This window comes from Gekko japonicus, unplaced genomic scaffold (genome assembly GCF_001447785.1).
Source record: "Gekko japonicus isolate JY-2015 unplaced genomic scaffold, Gekko_japonicus_V1.1 scaffold1070, whole genome shotgun sequence".
Classification (NCBI taxonomy): Eukaryota; Metazoa; Chordata; class Lepidosauria; order Squamata; family Gekkonidae; genus Gekko; species Gekko japonicus.
The window spans coordinates 190491-204845 of record NW_015173153.1 but is presented as its reverse complement, the minus strand read 5'-3'; the positions used below and the strand labels follow the sequence as shown (position 1 = coordinate 204845).

The 14355-nt window shown below is 40.8% G+C and overlaps 1 protein-coding gene across 1 annotated transcript; it reads left to right on the top strand.

Annotated features, from left to right (window-relative positions):
• SETD4 (SET domain containing 4) lies at positions 1-14051 on the top strand. Its single transcript, XM_015422390.1, has 8 exons — positions 1-27; positions 2748-2836; positions 3592-4021; positions 5612-5786; positions 7279-7360; positions 10628-10708; positions 10810-10933; positions 13533-14051. Exons 1-8 carry the CDS (start codon positions 7-9, stop codon positions 13641-13643), a joined length of 1113 nt encoding a protein of 370 aa, XP_015277876.1. The 5' UTR covers positions 1-6; the 3' UTR covers positions 13644-14051.
• The last annotated feature ends 304 nt before the right edge of the window (positions 14052-14355 follow it).

The window sequence follows — 14355 nt, the reverse complement described above, 5'->3', positions numbered from 1 at the left end:
GGACTGATGACCACAAAAGCCCTTCAGGTTTGTATTCCTGTGACAGAGCCAAGGTAGCGACTATGGATCAGACTGAGAATGTGTCCATACTAGTGGGGACCTGCAAAGAAATGTTGTGGTAGCCCTGACCTGGATAGCCCAGCTAAGTACTTGGATGGGAGACCTCCTTGGGATAACAGCAGTCGGGAGGCAGGGGCAGGCTTTATTCAGCCACCTCTCTGAATATCCTCCAGGCCCCCAGTAGGGGTCAGTCACCAGAGGTCTCGATGATTTCCAGGTGCGCGCGCGCATACACACATGCACATATGTACATTCAAAAAAAGTACCAAAAGAAGAAGAAGAAATGTTGTGGTGTGTCCTCCAGCCCCTAACAGGAGTGCTTTTGGTTAGGTTAGAGCACTATGTAAGTAGAACATTCCTGATCAGGGGCTGCAGGGGAAAAGTTTAAGAGGGGATGAAAGTAAAAAGCACAGTTTGTTTTTTTCTTTCGCACCCTCCAGAAACCTCCCCTATCTTCTGTTATAGTGTAATAATGTGCTTGGGTTGAGGGTGGTTACCCCAAGCCGTTAACAGCACAGCACTGTGATTGGTAGTTTAATCCCACCCACCCCACTATGCTGCTCTATAAAAGTGTTGGGACTGCCTATGTGGACAACTCTAAGTATTTCTATGTTGAAGTAATGCTTAGTGGAAGAGAGTAATTAAATCCAACTTGGCAGAAAGGAGTTGTTTAATTAATTAATTAATTTTTATTTCTACTCAGCTTTTTTCCCCAGTAAGAAATTAAAGTTTCTTTATTGCATTGCAGTAATTACATTGGTTTCAACTGAGCACTGTCATTTTCAGCTGCTTTTGGGAAGCAATATAATTTCACTAATAATGTTTGTACTTTGAATTTAAACTGGAAGGAAAGAGCTGTAACTTAATCAGATCTGGTGAAAGGAAGGCATTTCTGTCATAATGGTAAATCCTTTGAGTTTTACAGATTTTACTTGCTGTCAGCCCTGCAGTTTAAAGCGTTAGCTAACTAATCAAATAAATCTTGCAGCTTTGTAGGAAATGTGGCAGTAAATTTGGGGCCCAGTTATCTAAATCACAGGACAAAGAAACTGATTTGATAGTCTTAGTAAGTAACTGAGTTTATTCAGAAAGAACATCCTTCATGTTTGTGTGTCCCAAGTTAAGGGTTTTTAGGTAAGAACCAGCTCCTTGAGTTGAACCTGGAATGTACAGGTAGCCAGCAAAGCTTTGAAAAATAGGTGCGGTCACACCTGCATGCTCAACAGATAAGCAGCTGGGTTCTGTATCAAGCAAGCCTTATGTAGGCCTTATGTTACAGTATTCCAGCCTGGTTACAGAAACATTCTGTCAGTATTTATTTATTTAAAACTTTTCTTTGCCAACTTTCAACTCAAATAGGGTCTCAAAAGAGCAGAAAATGAAACATTAAAACAGCATTTTAAAAAAGGTATATATAAAATATTTAAACAAGAAGAAGAAGAAGAGGAGATTGGATTTATACCCTGCCCTTCACTACCCGAAGGAGTCTCAGAGCGGCTTACAATCCCTTTCCCTTCCCCTCCCCACAACAGACACCCTCTGGGGTGGGTGGGACTGAGAGAGCTCTCTTGAGAACTGCCCTTGAGAGAACAGCTCTGAAAAAACTTATGACTGACCCAAGGCCACACACAAAGCCAATAAAAGCCTGTAGACACACAAATACATAACAACACAACCAGGGAGAAGGGTCAATAACAATTATTGTGGGTATACCAAACGAAGCAAAAAAGTCTTCAATCACTGGTGGAAGGCAATGATAGAGGAGGACAGATGAATCTCCCTGGCAGGAGAGTTCCAAAGTTTTGGTGCCATAACTGAAAAGGCCCTTCCTCAAGTCACCATCCATCTAGTCTCAGATGGCAGGCACACCCAAATCAGGGCCTCCAAAGATGACCAAAGTGGATGGATAGGTTCATATGTACACAGACGATCCTTCAGGTATGCTGAACCTAGGCCATACAAGGCTTTAAAGATCAATACCATCACCTTGAATTGAACGTGGAAACAAATTGAGAGCCAGTGTAGACGTAATAAGACTGAAGTGATATGGTCTCTATGACCCACTCTAGCCAACATTGTGGCCATAGCATTCTGTACCAATTGGAACTTCTGGACAATCTTCAAGGACAGCCCCATGTAGAGCTCATGCAGTAATATAATTTAGATGTAACCGGGAAGGGCTGCAGGTGGGTCACCAGCCAAATCTGGTGAAAGGCACCCCTGGCCACCGCTGCCATCTGCTTATGCAATAGGAGGCCCAAGTCCAGCAGCACTCCCAGGCTATAGGCCTCCTTGTTTAGGGGAGTGCAACCACATCCAGGAGATACCCCAATTCTTCGGTCAAACCTTTCCCCCACTGGTAGCGTCTCTGGTCAAGATTAAGTATGCCTGTGTTGGTTGTGTCTCGAAGGGGAAATAACTTCATAATGAAATTGCAGGTGATAAGAAAATAACCACACCAACTTGGTCTTCCAAGAACAAGGCTGGCTCCAAGAGCTCTCCTAATTATTTAACTTAACTTGATAACGAGTTTCACCCAATCAGAAATGGGCGTATCAATCTTTTCTTCTACATCAGTCTGTAATCAAGTGTTATCAGTGCAAGAATAGTGCTTCTGGATTGTTACATATCTGAATGTAAAATGTATTTGGAAGTATATTAACTCTGATTGTTTTTAAAACTTTCAGGTAGGACAGTTGATCATTGCATTGCCTGAAAAATGCTTGCTCACCACTGATACTGTACTTAACAGCTACCTCGGAGAATATATTATAAAGTAAATTGGTCTCTCTCTTACTAAAACCTTGTATTTGTTGAGTTTTGTGTTTGGAGCCCACTGTGTGTGTCTTTCTTTATGTGAATGATTACCATTGCTTTCAGTAGAACCAAACAGAGAGGAGAGTTTATGAAAGGTGCATCTTTTGCTTAGGTGCTACTAAGTGCATATTCAGAAACAGAACGATAACATGGAAAATAGGATCACCAGGAAAGTTAACCTTTAAAAACATTTTAAATAATGGCTAATAATGAAAGGGGAGAAAATAGGGTGCAGAAAATGTTAATTTCAAAATCTGTTTAAAAAAATCTAGAATATTGGTCTGCATGTTTGCTAATTTTTAAATAGATAAATATAGAAGCAGAAGAAGGGAGCAGTTCAGAAAAAGCTAAGTTTTCTTAATCCCCACAGGGTTTTAAGGTACTTGTGCAGAGTTAAGTGTTTGAAAAAGCTGTTAATTCTAATGAAATTTTAAAACATACTTTCTTTGGAGCAAGCTGTTAGCACTTTGTATAGAGAACAGTGACTGACAGTGCTTTCCTAAGCAGAGGTACACTCATTGACTTCTAAGCCCATTGACTTCAATGGATTTAGAAAGGTCTGCTTAGGATGTCACTTCAAGGGAATATTGTTCAAGTAAGAGCAGTTTTGGGTAGTTAGCAGAGACTGCACTAGTTATGCATTTTAGAACTTCATGTGTGCAATGTGTGGGAACATGTTTCTGGTTTTGAGATTTTCTTTTGCCTTTTTAATAGATGGAGGCCTCCAATTTCTCCTTTGACAGCACTGTGTACATATCTAATAGCAGAAAAATGGTCTCACAAGAAGTCTCTGTGGCATCCTTACCTGGATCTTCTACCTGAAACATACAACTGTCCTGTGTATTTGGAGCAAGACGCAGTGGACCTGTTTCCCGAGCCTTTGAGAAGAAAGGCCCATGAACAAAGAAGTCTGGTGCAGGAGCTGTATAACTCGTCCAAGAGGTTTTTCCTTTCCTTGCAACCTCTGTTTCCTGAAGACGTGCAGTCTGTTTTTAACTACAGTGCCTTCCAGTGGGCTTGGTGCACCATAAATACAAGAACAGTATATATGAAGCATTCACAGAAGGAATGTTTTTCTAGAGAACCAGATAACTATGCATTAGCCCCGTACTTAGACCTACTAAATCACAGTCCATCGGTCCAGGTAGCTAATTTAAAATGTGATCAAATATGGATGTGGAATTGGAATGGATATAATGAGACTGGCACATGGTAATTGCAAACTCAGTGTGTGCAACTAATAAATGCTGCCAAAGATGACTGTATAGCATTAGAAAAATAGTTTTTCTTGTTTTGAATTGTGATCAAATTCATCCTTTAGCTCTGCTTGGAACACCCAGGTCAAGTGACTTCTGATTTTATCAAGCATTTTGTATTTCACCTTGTGATGCATGCTCACATATTTGGCCATTACTTGATATTGTAATACTTCAATATGAAAAGGCTTCTTAGAAATTTACATTATTGTGTGTGTTGTGTGCCACCAAGTCTCTTTTGACTTACGATGACCCTCTGAATTAATGACCTCCAAAAGCTCCTATTATTAACAGCCTTATGTTGTTAGTACCAATTTAAAATGAGGAATTGTGCCCAATAATCTGGAATAGTGGCCAGAATCAGTGGAGCTGTTAGGAGCAAGGGGTCTGAGGGAAAAATAATTTGAATACACTACTTAGAATACTGGCATAGGCTGCATGTATAAGAAAGAAGACTTTTAATTCCTTTAGTTCCGTGTCCTTTATAAACCACTTGACAAGCATGAACATACAGTTGATTAGTGGAACTCTGACAAGGGAACTCTGGGTCTCAGGAGATGGCAAAGTGTCTTGCTGAAACTAAGCAAGTAGGGGCTGGTCTTTGTCTGGAGGGAGGAAGCCTTTTGAGAAATATGTCTACCCCTTGAGTTTCATGAGGGTTAACACAATCTGGTATTATTAGACAACTTCCAATCTAAATGGCTGAAGGTGGTCGATAAGAAATTGTATCTTCTTGGATTTTCTCCCCAAGCAGTTCTGGCCTTTAGTTCTGGCTGTCCTTGAGGGGAGATACAGGAAGATAACCTTTCGACCAGAGACTTTGTTATATATATGGTATCAGATTGATCTAATTTCTGTGCACTGAGGACAAACAAATACTAGGTTACAAACTGAACTCTCCAATGCAAGAACAAGATGCATTTCTTCCTTTAGGAGGTGCTATTGTCACAAGAAAAGGAAAAGGTTTCAGTTTTGTTTTTGCATGTGGGTGGGTATTCTGTTTGTAATAATTGTTTGGATACACTATATTTTTAATATGCTAGTTGTGATAATTTCATACCAAGTTAAAATGTCCATAGTCATATTTTATGTTCCTAAAGTAACAGAATGACTTTCAATCTGGAAAAGAAAAAAGAAATTTTTGTTTTTTTTCTGGGGAAAAACCAGAAAAAAATGGGTTTTTTTCCCGAGCTTCAAAATTTCTGGAAATTTTACATCTCTACTCATCCCTACCCCACCTTCCTGAGTAGATATAAATTACCTGCCTACCATTTTTCTTCTCACATTGACACAGAGAGTACTCCATCTTTCTGTGTTATACCTCTGAGGATGCCAGTCACAGCTGCTGGCAAAACGTCAAGTACTACAATGCCAAGACCATGGCCATACAGCCTGGAGAATCTACAACAACTAACTAGTGTTTTCCTTGCAGGAATTTTGTTTAAGCTAAAATTGCATCTTTCCACCCCCACCTCAAGGTGAAAGCTGCATTTAATGAAAAGACACGATGCTACGAAATACGGACGCTTTCACGCTGTGCAAAATACAAAGAAGTATTTATTAACTATGGCCCTCATGATGATCAGCGCCTGCTTCTCGAATATGGTTTCATTGCCACCAGTAATCCACACAACAGTGTGCATGTTGGCACAGGTAAGGCTGTGATTTGGTATTGTAGGGTCATACAAAGGAACTGGGGCTTAGAACGGTGGTGGTCATTGCTCACTGGGCTTTAAATTCTACTGATTCCATAGCCCTGCAGTGTACTAATCTGGGTTTAGGTGAGCTCGTGTGATTATAAACCATAGTCTTGGGCAGGCATCTTTTAAAAATGAGTAGGGCATGGCTCTGTGAAGCAAAATGAGGCAGGGCAACAGGAGTAGTCCTTGGTTTTTTATTTGTTTAAAATTCTTGTACCCTGCTTTTCCTTTGTGGCTTAAGGCAGTTTACAATTCTAATTTGCACCATGCATAATACAGTAAAACCCCATCAAACACCCCTAGCAGATAAAATGGCTTTAAAGTGCCTTCTAAAACTTCTAGGGGTGTTGTCCCCCTCCTCAGGGAGCTGGTTGCACCAGATGGGAGCCACTACTGAAAAAGATTGCTGCTTTGTTCAGTGTTGCTGGGATAACATTTACTGGCATAGAGCAGAACTGCCAGCACGGTGTAGTCAGGTTCATATCCCCACTCTGCCATGGAAGCTTGCTGGGTGACCTTGGGCCAGTTACAGACTCCTGCCTCAAAGGGTTGTTGTGAAGATAAAAAGGAGGAGAGGAGAATGAGGTAGACCAACTTGGGTCCCTTTTTTGGGGAAAAGCTGTGGTATAAATGCAGTAAAAATTATCTTATGTGGTCTGGACCTTTTTTCATGTTACCCAGGTGATGTAGGTGGGGGGAAAAACTGTGACTCCTATGCCATCATTATATGACTGCTAAAATAATAAAAAAGGTTTCTCTGTTGAACTTGTGGATATAGCCTGCAGCTGCTGTGTGGGAAAGCCCATAGAAAATACTGCATTTGTCAAAGGGGTATAGTTACTGCATGTGCTTACAAAACCCTGCCTGCTAAGCAGTGCCATCTGTGCATGATACCCCCTCCCCCAGTCCACACAATCCAGACTGCAACTTTGCCTCAGGAAGAAAGCAGGGAACAACTCATATCAGCAACCAGATAACTTGAGTAAATTAAGCCAGGTCAAGTTATATGTGTCCATTATAGAGGCAAGGAGTGAAGCATGTAGTAAACACATAAACGTTTTCTTTCTCTGTCTCTCATCACGTGAACACATAATGGAACAACAATACCAGATGTACATGATGACTTGGCTGCTCTTGCTCAGTTAAGCGGCATGCTCCTCCTCTGCTGGCTGCTCATCCTTCCGGCCCTAGGCTGTTGGGAGGAGCAAGCCAATGGGACAGGCAGTGGGTGCTCTGGTGGCCTTGCGGCAGTGGACTGACAGTGGGCAGCAAAACTGTGGTTATAGATTTTCTTCTTTACTGTTCATCATATACCATCATGGCCAAATGAGCCAGACTCATTGTCATCCTGCCACTGGGGATCATGGAGGGCCATGCCAGAATATTTCAGGTGCACCACTCTTTATTGTAACTCTTGTTCACTTCAAACATCTCTTTTCCTATAGATACTCTTCTTAAATATCTCATTCCAGAGGATAAGCAGAGGCATGCAAAGGTTTCCATTTTGCAAGAGCACAAACTTTTAAAGTAAGTATACACACATACACACGAGATTTAGAGTTTTTTTTAAAAAAACATTTCTTCTGTGACCTTGTGCTATATTTGGCTTGGAGCTCTGGACATTTCTGTGGACAGAAAGGATTTCTGTTCTTAGAGTGCAACTTTCTTGCTTCTGCTCTCCTGCTTCAGACTAAAATCCACCCCACCAAATGCTGCTCCTGGGAGACAAAGGACCCACAGAAAGAGCATACAGGGATGAGTCAGAAGTGTGCAGTGGGAGGGAGGAATCAGCAAAAATTAGCTCCTCCCTTCTGCTCATGGACATCTTCTGGTGGACCCAAGTCTGTAACCTTGATAATATTATTTGTGCTAAAAGCACAGTGCAGAAAAGGGGGGGGCTGCACAAAAGCAAAATGGAGGTGAGAAGACAGATGGTGCGAAGGAAAGAATCTTTAATGATTGTATAACCCTTACGTGTTTTGTGTGCAGCTTCGTCAGGGGAAATCTTTCAGATCCTTTTTAGATTCATTCCCATGTGTACATTTTAGCAGTGTACATACGCGAATGGATCTTAAAAGAATCTGAAAGATTCCCCCTGACGAACCTAAAAACATAGTGCCAAAATAATTTCTTACAGTTGGGCATTTGTTACATCCCCAGCACAAGGGGGCTATGTTTATTAACATGGCAAAATGCATGGTTTGTATACTATGTTTACAAGCCTTCTGGATGCCAAATTGCAGTTATGTGAATTTTAGACTTTCTACAGTTTTCTTGATCAGGTTACCTCAACTGTGTGTATGTGTGTGAGAAAGAGAAAGCACAAGACTGTCTGTTCACAGGAAGGTCCCAAGGCTTGGCTATTTAGTTTTTAAAGAAACAATGTATATTAAAAATATTTCTTTTGATTCATTTTTACATTTTGTAACCAGAGAGATGAGCATTCTTGAGGGGAGTAATATTTAATCTGAAACAGAGAAGGGACAACTAACTTTCCTAAATGGAGAGCCTGTTCTTCCTGCCTTGGTGGTTGGGTTAGAGTAGGAGGACCGGAGAAACAGTTAAAACAGAGTAAGAATACCAGAAATCCTAAGAAGAGAACTGGAAGATTGGTTTATATGTATATATACATTGATATACATGTACATATACACACAAATGGTGATTTTAATTTTTTTATATTATTGTTCACCTTTCTCACTGGGATTCAAGGCAGATTACACAAAATATTATTCATGATTGTTAACATGCCAATAAAGGTGTGTGTATGTATGTATGTATGTATGAGCTGCGGTGGCTCAAGTGGTTAAGACGCTGAACTGCAGGCTGTGGAAGGTCAGTAGTTCAGCGGTTCAAGACCTGGGTGCCGCAAGACAGGGTGAGCTCCTGTCTCTAGTTCCAGCTCCTGCCAACCTAGCAGTTCGAAAGCAAGAAATTGCAAGTAGATAAATAGGGACCACTTCGGTGGGAAGGTAACAGCGTTCCGTGCGCCTTGGTCTTTAGTCATGCCGGCCACTTTTTTTTTTTCTTCATCATGCCGACCACATGACTACGGAAACGTCTTCGGACAGCGCTGGCTCTTTGCCTTGGAAACGGAGATGAGCACCGCAACCCTAGAGTCGGATTCGACTGGCTTTCGAGCAAGGGAACCTTTACCTTTATGTATGTATGTAAAAAAGGTAAAGGTAAAGGTTCCCTTGCTCGAAAGCCAGTTGAATCCGACTCTAGGGTTTCGGTGCTCATCTCCGTTTCCAAGCCAAAGAGCCAGCGCCTTCCAAAGACATTTCCGTGGTCATGTGGCCGGCATGACTAAACACCAAGGCGCACGGAACGCTGTTACCTTCCCACCAAAGTGGTACCTATTTATCTACTTGCAATTTCTTGCTTTCGAACTGCTAGGTAATAGGTCAATACATTCAACAGGATGGGACATCCAATGCACAGTGCACTAAGATCTGACTTGTAGAAATCTAGAACTGGTGATCCGAAACAATGGTGAAGCAAAGCATAGATATTAACAGTAAGAACCTATTTATAGTAACGGGTAGTCTACAGTTCCTAATATGAATCAGATGTCTCCTCAGATCATATAAATCAGGCATGAAGGCAAGAGCCTTCCTCTTTTTTTTGCATCCCTTGCATCTGGTGTTTTGTGAACGTGGAGGTTCTGCTTAGCTACAATATTTACATTACTTTATAGCTCACCTTTCTTACTGAGACTCAGGGCGGATTACAAAATATAAATGGATAAATGCAGTCAGACAGCAGACAGTATAGGACATCCAGTGAACAACATGATAGCTACAGTGGCTCTTCATAGAGCTTTCCTCCATGGATCTGACATGCTATGATGATCTCGCCCTCTTTCCTCCCTCACATGCAGGGTTCTCCCTTCTGTCTTCTTTCTTGCTGAGCAGCCCCTTTATTTTCTTCTTATTTGTTTGTCTATGGCTGTCTCACCCAGTTGCTTGTGTGTGTGTGCGCCTGCGCGCTGGCCCAGCCCAGGGAACTGAGGGAAGAGACAAAAATCACCTTCTTACATTTTGCTTTTGAAATGGCACATGAGAGGCTTTTGAAAGTTCAAAATAAAATGTTTTATTTAACTTCGAGGAGAGAAGGTCATGTGGAATCAGGTGGAAGACGTATGAGGTGAACAGATAATAAAACTGAGCTAACTTGTTATTCACACAAGCACCAAGTAATTTGTTGCCAACAAGTAAGTGTTTCTGCTATTCAACAAGGTCTTTAAAACGTTGAGGCTTACTGTTCATCTGCTTAAACCCTCAAGCACAGGTTTCTGAGTTTCACCACACATGAAGTTTAGAAGGTAGGAACACTCAACCAAGTTCCCAAAATCCTTCTTTATAATACACAAACCAGGGATCATTCCTCTTTTCTAGAAGCTATTTCTCTTCTTAACTGGACAAGGATCACTTCTCTTTGCTAGAAGCTATTTCCCTTTTTTTGGCTTGAATGAGGATCCTCCTTGATCCACTGACTCTCTTCCCAGTCCACAGTCAGTGTTTAATGGTCTCTTCTTCAACTGCCAGTCCTTAAATGACTGTCTCAACAGAATTCTATTTAAACAGCCTGTCACTCAAAGGTTCTCAGACTCTCTTAGACATTAACCCTTGACAGTCCATCACAGATGCGTCTTCCTCTTAACAATTTTTTATTTGCTGTTATTGGATATATAAATTGATAGAAGAAAGCAACTGCTTTTTTCTTGTTCTTGCATACTGCTTGAAATTAACAATTTGTACAATTTAGTGATTTGTTCTTTTCCATTTCTAGCAATCTGACGTTTGGGTGGGATGGGCCCTCCTGGAGGCTTCTGACAGTGCTCAAGCTGTTGTGTCTTGAAACTCACCAGTTGTAAGTTCTGCAAATATACCAGTTTGTGTGCCCTTCTTTGATTTTAGCCTTATGTAACATTCAGAAGTATGAGACTTTTATTCAAAACATTTTGATTGTAGTACTTCATGGAAGAAAGTGTTGCTTGGTGATACCATTTCAGAGAGGAATGAAAAAAAAAGTTTGGACCTTGCAACAAAAATACGTACATCACTGACAGAGGAAACTCAGCAAGCCCTTCAGAAGGTATGCTTATCCTATCATAGCACAAGGACTGAGAATGGGTAACGGTATATTGAATGCTGCATATAAAAATGAAATCTAATATTGCATTTAAGATCTTAAGATAGAACCATTAAAATCTCTCCAAAACTTAACTGCGCCTCCCTCCATATAGTATACACAATACAATATAGTGTGGTATGTACAAACAGTGAAACGAAACTGGATCACAAAACTGGGGTGTACAATGAAAAAAGCAATGACAGCTACCTAAAGTTTCACAGACATTATTATTGAGAGCCAGTTTGGTGTAGTGGTTAAGTGCGCAGACTCTAATCTGGGAGAACCGGGTTTGATTCCCCACTCCTCCACTTGCACCTGGCTGGATGGCCTTGGGCAAGCCGTAGCTCTGATAAAAGCTGTTTTTGAAAAAGAGCAGTTTCTGTCAGAGCTCTCTCAGCCCCACCTACCTCACAGGGTGTCTGTTGTGGGGATGGGAAGGGAAAGGAGTTTGTAAGCTGCTCTGAGACTCCCTTGGGTAGTGAAGGGCGGGGTATAAATCCAATCTCTTCTTCTCTTCTTCTTTTTGCTGTTCCCTTTATAAAAAGACCCTGCTGAACAATTCTGTTTTGAATGTTTTGAGGAACAGCCATAAACTTGTGTCATTTATCCATTGGGGACTCAAAGTAGTTTACATCATTAGCTTCTCTTCCATTTTATCTTCATAACAACCCTCCAAGGTTGATTAGGCTGAGAGTGTGTGATTGGCAGAAGGTCACCCAGCAAGTGTCAGTGGCACACTGGGGATTTGAATCTGGGTTCCCCAGATCAGCTCTGACACTGTGACCAGTACCACTACGCTGGCTCTTAAGTTCCTCGACTCTTCCTCATTTTACCTCAGCTTTTAGGAGGGGTATTCAAGTTCTTGATGTTGGAAACACAGGTTGGCTCTTTGGTCATGTGCTAGGACTGTAAAGCAGATGACACTCTACATTCAGCTAATAATTTGGCCAAATAAATAGATGAGTTTATTTACAAAGAATGGGAGGAAGCTATTAGTGTGGGAAGCATATCTAGGACTGTCTGCATAATACATGAAACAAGAAATAAAGATTCTGTGCCCTGGTAATGTAATTGAGAAAATACTGTGATCTTTTCAAATAACTAAACAGACCTGCACTTTCTAGCTTATTTTGCAAGGTTTCTTCTTCCACTCTTCACAGGAAAGGGGACAGAGAGCTTTACATGGTGCTGAAGCCCTGCTCTGGTATATGTTTCTAGTAAATACCAAAAGGATACCTTCATTTGACCATTTGGCTTTTGAAATTTCACCAGACACGGCCTAGTCACTTTCTACCTTAGCTGTTCAGTCACACAAGGACTTGAAATTTCATTTTTTGAGAGGTGGGGGGGAAGGAATGATGAGATTAATCTGCACACAATTCCAAATTCAACACTTGTGGAGGTGAGATGCTTGTAACATACGCAGTGGTTAGTGAAAATGTGGTAGTAATCCGAATTGTGTTGACCCTGCATATGTGTGTCTGTATGTGTCAGTATCCAGATTCAGCCGCATAACATATGGTATTTAACCTTTGTGTATGTTTGCATATATACACGTCAGTGGCAGTTCAAAACTACACACAATTCAGAAGAGAAGCTGATTTCGGGAAGTGATCAGTTGAGGCGTAAAGGACAGAAATATTTTTTCTTTGATAAAGCAAAGTAATATGATATAAACTATGTATTCCTTCAAAGCCAGCCATGCTTCCATATTAATCTTGGCAGTTGCCTCAGGCAGCATATTTATTTATATATTTCAGTCTCCCTTTGTCATGTAATATCTGCAAAATGGCATAATTTTTTAAAAACCCTAAATCCAAGATTAGTTTAACAAAAATATAAAACAGGAGACCACCTCATAAGCGGAGAAGCAATGAACAAAGCAGCAGTGGGCAAGACAAAATTTGAAGCAGTAACCAAAAAAGGCATTGAGACTATTGGGGAAGTACTTTGATTTTATTAAAACATTACAATATTTAGTGTAGGATATTCACAAAGCAGTATATGTGTGTGTGTGTGTGTACATTTAAAAATGTATTTTCAGATGCTAAAAATAAATATTCAAAATACCATCAGTAAATGAACTAAAATCTTATCAGATAAAGAGAATGAAGAAAGGACCAGTAAAGAAAACAAAACCCAGAAGTAGCTCCCATGACTCCCCCCTCCCCACATCCAAAATCAAATGAAAACCCCAGATCAGCAAAATCCTGAACCTCTGCCAACCTGCCATTAACAAATAACTCCCCGTAAATAGGCAATAACTAATATCCTATGAAAAAGAGTAATTTTGAATCATCTTCCTGAAGCATGGAAGTGTTGGTGTAAGGCAGATCTCCACGAGCAGGGAGTTCCATAATCTAAGTGGATGGCCTTGTCACACATCATATCTTTACCAATGGTGGCACACCAAGCAGGGCCTCTCTAGGTGATCTAAATGTACACATCGGCTCATGTTTTAAACACACTGTTCAAAATGCTGACTGTTATTTGCACATATTTTTGATAAGTCTATAATGCAGTGGCTAGTGGAATTTATTAATCTTCTTTTACTTTCTAGGTTGCTCTTTTAAAAAAGGATTATGTGCATCTTGTAAACCAGCTAACTTTAGTAGAGGCATTACATATGGAAGATCTAAAAATCTTACTGCTGTCAGCTGAGAATCTTTGACACTTATGCTGCACAATGATTTGATCTCCTTGGAGCAGGATAGCAACTTGGAATTTATTTGGAGTGCAGAGTCTCTCTCTCTTTTTCTTAAGCAGAGGCCACAAATGGATTTTGTCTCATGAAGCCTAGAGATCTGGATGGAACTGAAACTTTCTGGCCTAACTTATTGTACTAAGGGAGGAGCTTCAGTTATCAGACAAGGCCCCCTTTAATACAAAAATATGGTCAGCATGATGATTACAGAGCAAGAAAGTATGAAGGACCTCGCGACTGAAGGACTGATCGAGGAATTCAGATCAAGCAAGATAGAAACAGGTGATCAGTAATGATTCTGTAACTAAGTTCTTGCCCTGACCTGGATAGCCTAGGTTAGCCTGATCTCAGAAGCTAAGCAGGGTCAGCCCTGATCAGTATTTGGATGGGAGACTACTAGGGAATGCCAGAGTCACTACACAGAGGCAGGCAATGGCAAACCACCTCTGAAAGTCCCTTGCCTTGAAAACTCCATGGGGTCACTATAAGTCACTTGTAGCTTGGACATCACTCCCCCATCAAATTTTTATCTCTCAGAGATTTCACACAAATAACAAATTTGGCTAAACAAATTGTGTTTAAAAGAGTTTTTGTTTAATAAACTGTGCTGAACAAAGTATGTGGTCATTTTTTAACAAATGGGGACCAGAATGTTAGCCTGCTCTTTACCTAGGGTGGG